A 4,182-nucleotide genomic window follows, 5' to 3' on the forward strand; every position below is an offset into this window, starting at 1 on the left:
TATAAATGAAGTACTAAAGTTTTCAAATCCAAGCTTAGACAATGTCGATTAAAGCTTCTTGATCTCAACTCTAATATCAATTGAAGGGAAAAGCCCAAGTGAGAGCATATACAAGTGAAAGCACTAGAGACGTGGATATGGCAAATGAAGCAAGAGACTCAATATGTGAGAACTCCAATAGTCACAATCTATGTGACCAACCTCCCTTGTTCCATTAATCATTGAATGAATAAAAAATAAAGTGATAGTGATAAGCACCTACAACCTACAATGTACAAGTATATGGTTACTATCAATGTAGTGAATACACATGCGCCTTTATCCCCAGTACCTTTAAATTCAACCATGATAATTAAGGAGCTGATTTGTGCAATGGATGACAATGATTACCAAGGAGTGAATGTTAAAGTTAGTGGATAAGCAACTAAAGCTTATAACACCATGAAAGCTTACAACAACTGCGTGCAAGCTCTGTGTGTGTGTGTGTGTGTAGCATAAGCTTAAGAGACAAGATGTATAGATAATGGTTGAAGGTGTAGACTAAAACTAGGAGACAAACAAGAGAGAGAATTTAAAAAAAAAAGGTGAGTGAGTGAAAGGAATCTCTCTCTCTCTCTCTCTCTCTCTCTCTCTCTCTCTCTCTCTCTCTCTCTCGCCAGAGACCTATGAGACATAAGCGACAAGTGATGGCATGGTCAAAGATACAAGTGGAACCCAAGAGAAGTAAAAGAGATGGCAAAACTAGAAAAGAAATAAAAGAAAAAAGAGTGAGTAAGCAAGTAAAAAGGAGAGAGAGAGATTTGTTTAGATGTCTCAAATGTGAGCAAGACAAAAAGACACACATCAACATTATAGCTTTGATCTACCATTAGCACAACGTTGCTAAAGCTAATAAAATTACTAGATACATTGTGACCCAAAAGTAACTTGATGCTTAGGCTTTTTGAAATTCTTTATATCAACTTTGCTTCCTCGATACATTGTGACCCAAAAGTAACTTGATGCTTAGGCTTTTTGAAGTTCTTTATGTCGACTTTGCTTCCTTGATCAATTGGTCATTTGCCTTCATTTCTAACTATTTTCATATTGGTGGTTTTCACTTGGTCATGCCTTGAGTTGTGTTGGTGTAGATTCATGCTTTGGTTTTTCTTGAAAGTATCATCTACTTAAACCCTTTGTCTACCAAAATTAGCCTTAGTTTGATCTTCAGCATGTAAGCATCCTTGATGACTTCATCATCTAGTTTGTCATGTTTCTTTATGATATCTATCAGGGAGGCTTCCTAATCGTGTATGGAATGTAAATTTCTTTTGCAATCTGACTTCACTGCAGCAGGGTGATACAACCGTAGGCATGCATCTGACTCTCGTTAATAGTTATGCCTCAATAAGCTCACGTTCCCTGATGCTCACCTATAGTCATCACTTGGCTCTCAACCATCACTCATTTGGATAGATTTCTCTTGCACTTTCCATAGAGTGAAGCATTGGATGGACATATGGTAATGATCGAGAACTGCAATCAAAGTCTCTAGTGCAACGCAGAATGTGATGAAAACCTCTTAAGTTTCAAGCATCGATGACATAAGACAACAATTAAGTTGCACAAGGCTGAAAAAGTTAAAGAGAAGGAAGTATGTTTGCTGACAATCCCATCATCATACAAACCTATGACATGAAATTTAACAGGCAATCCCCTTGTGTAAGTAAGTTGGCCTCTCTCTCTCTCTCTCTCTCAGACTAGCTGCTATTGTTATAACTTCGTGTTTGAGCAATGAGGTAGCTTCTAAGCATGGTCAAAATACATACATACTAGACACTACATTCTGCATTCCCAAATTTATTGAACATAAACAGCTGTTCAGGACAGCAGCAGCTCCCATGGCCATATATGAAAAGCAAAGAATATCAAGAAATGGTCACTCGAAATAACCATAAAAGAATGAAAGTGACTACCATACAAGCAAGAAAAAAATTGCAGAGCGACAGACTTTGCCAACACCTTCTTTGCTGCTCAGCTACAGTGCTGGCATCTCTATCATTCCATTGCTCCATGAAGTTAAAATTATCTTCATTCCCAAGTACATTCTGTGCAGTAACACCACATATCTCACATACCCTGCACACAAACACAAAAATAGAACTGACAGGGCTTAATTGTGATGGCTTGGAAATTGAGTTGTGCAAACAAATCCGAGCCTTTGCCTTATGTAATGCTCGCTACTGAATAGTGATAATTCAGCAATTAGGGGAAGTTCATTGAGGAGGGAAGCAGCACGGACACTGAGGTAAAATCTGTGTCAAGATGCTTGTGTATTGGCATTTGCATGTAAGATGAGAAACAGCAAGATGCTAAACATATACTGAATCCCTCTTCAACCCAATTGTTGCAAATTACCGTGACTACTTTGCTGCGAACATATTAGTCCTACGTGCCCAACACAAAATGGGCATAAGCGTAGTATTTTGCCACAGCAAGGCTCCATCAGATTAAGACTGCACATTCTGAGAGACAAAATGTGCATCAATACCTCGTACTACTAAGCACAGAAATGTACCTGTTTCCCTTGATTTTGAACCAGGCTTCAGCACAATCTGGATGAGCCATGGCCAGGTCCTCCTTGCAGTTGCAACCGAGCTGCATTGTTTCCCGACTACCATGCTCGCTATTATAGACAAGGTGGCACACACGGCATTTCCCGTCCTCCTCCTGGTCTGCATCTGATGATGAGTCATGTTCATCATTTTGTTGTTCCAAGTCCCCAACCCCTCTCTCGGTCTCGTCTTCCTGCACACCTTTCTCCAAGTCCTCCTGCGCCGAACCTTGGCGCCACCTTGTCGAAGAGACTTGATCAACAGTTAAAGGCATAGAATGGTCAGGGGAAGAAGCAAATGAGGCAACATCCTGCTCATTAGATGAGCCTGCACTCTGCTTGGATGGCATCACGGTGTATCAAAAGCAGGCCTGTCAGAGCATGGAAAAACGGATATGAAGAGTAATGCCCCCGTGTGCAAGCAGCATATGCTTTCTCTTTCTCTCAAGTCAAATATCCTAGTGATGCCAATTGCCTCGAGTAATCCAGATTGCAGTACAACAGAAAGCAATCACAAGATCCGATTTTCCCTGCTGAAAAGCAGAGCAATGCTCCAAACCCTAATTTCCAAAGCCGTAATGCTTTTTCCAGTGCACCTGTTCTCTGATCAGGGTGCAACTCAGATAAAAGCTTCTGAGGAAGCTCCAAATCCGTTGATTCAGAAGGCTTTCAAATGTCTGTTCAGAGCCTACAAAGGGAGCGGAACATGGGACGAGAACCGAGTCTTTTATCTTTGTCTTCTTCTTCTTGTTCTGCTTTCACAACCCTCGACATGAGCACACATTGCCGACAGCACCATGGAAGCAGAAGAATATGATATGTAGGGACCTACGCCCTCTATCTAATAGATAGAGAGAGAGAGAGAGAGAGAGCCGAGAGAGCCGAGAGAGCAGCGCGCCGAGAGAGCAGAGTTTCTTCTCATTCAAAAGTTGCCTCGGGATTCGACACACTCCACTTACAAACATATATATATATATATAAATATGATATCCATAACTTTGCCCAACTTTTGGACGCGGAAATTAACATTGACATTAACATTAACATTAACATATGTATTAAATAATCTCGTTGCTCACAAAAGAAATATACCCATGACTTTGCCCAACTTTTGGACGCAAAAATAGATATATGTATTAAATAATTTCATCACATATAAAAGACTAGCATAATAATAGCATTCCTTGCATGCATAAGGTACACTAGGCAGCCTCCTCTCATCAGGCTGCTTCGTGACACTGTCAATCACTCAAAGCTATTGCAATGCAACATTGTGGGAGAGTATAATTGCACTCCTGCTTCTTCCCCCACAAACCACATGGTAACTTTGCTTTGCTCGCCTCTTTCCCCATGCAACATGATGCCTCCTTCACTTATTATTATTATTATTATTATTCTCCTCCTCCTCTTCCTCCTCTCTCTCTCTCTCCATATTTTTTCTCTCACTCACTCACATATACTCTCCTTTCTTGTTTCTCTCCTATGTCTCTACCTCTCCCTTGTGGGAAAAGGTGGCATAAAGAATTAAGGATGTGAGGAGGTTAGGGATTTTGAAGGTTGGGGGAAGGGGGAGGAATAGCTCTAAGAGA

General features: G+C 40.7%; 1 protein-coding gene across 2 annotated transcripts; it reads right to left on the bottom strand.

The window, feature by feature from the left end:
• Positions 1–1,437: 1,437 nt before the first annotated feature.
• LOC148017536 (uncharacterized) lies at positions 1,438–3,516 on the bottom strand. 2 transcript variants are annotated; one of them, XM_087662667.1, is made up of 2 exons: positions 2,558–3,516; positions 1,438–2,142 (listed from the first exon to the last, which is right to left on the bottom strand). In XM_087662667.1, exons 1-2 carry the CDS (start codon positions 2,941–2,943, stop codon positions 1,908–1,910), a joined length of 621 nt encoding a protein of 206 aa, XP_087518793.1. In that variant the 5' UTR covers positions 2,944–3,516; the 3' UTR covers positions 1,438–1,907. The 2 variants fall into 2 exon arrangements, with proteins under 2 accessions (XP_087518793.1, XP_087518794.1); XM_087662668.1 differs by having other exon boundaries at positions 1,537–2,118.
• Positions 3,517–4,182: the final 666 nt, after the last annotated feature.

The sequence above is a fragment of the Lygodium microphyllum genome, chromosome 22, assembly GCF_053477565.2.
Source record: "Lygodium microphyllum isolate KBCC chromosome 22, Lygodium_microphyllum_v1.1.10, whole genome shotgun sequence".
Lineage (NCBI taxonomy): Eukaryota > Viridiplantae > Streptophyta > Polypodiopsida > Schizaeales > Lygodiaceae > Lygodium > Lygodium microphyllum.

What these genes read in the sequence shown, in the direction of transcription:
- LOC148017536 (XM_087662667.1), bottom strand. Translation starts at nt 2,943, where the DNA reads ATGCCATCCAAGCAGAGTGCAGGCTCATCTAATGAGCAGGATGTTGCC. An exon ending in TTCAAAATCAAGGGAAACAG is followed by an intron (nt 2,143 to 2,557) that starts GTACATTTCTGT and finishes AAGCCCTGTCAG; the next exon opens with TTCTATTTTTGTGTTTGTGT.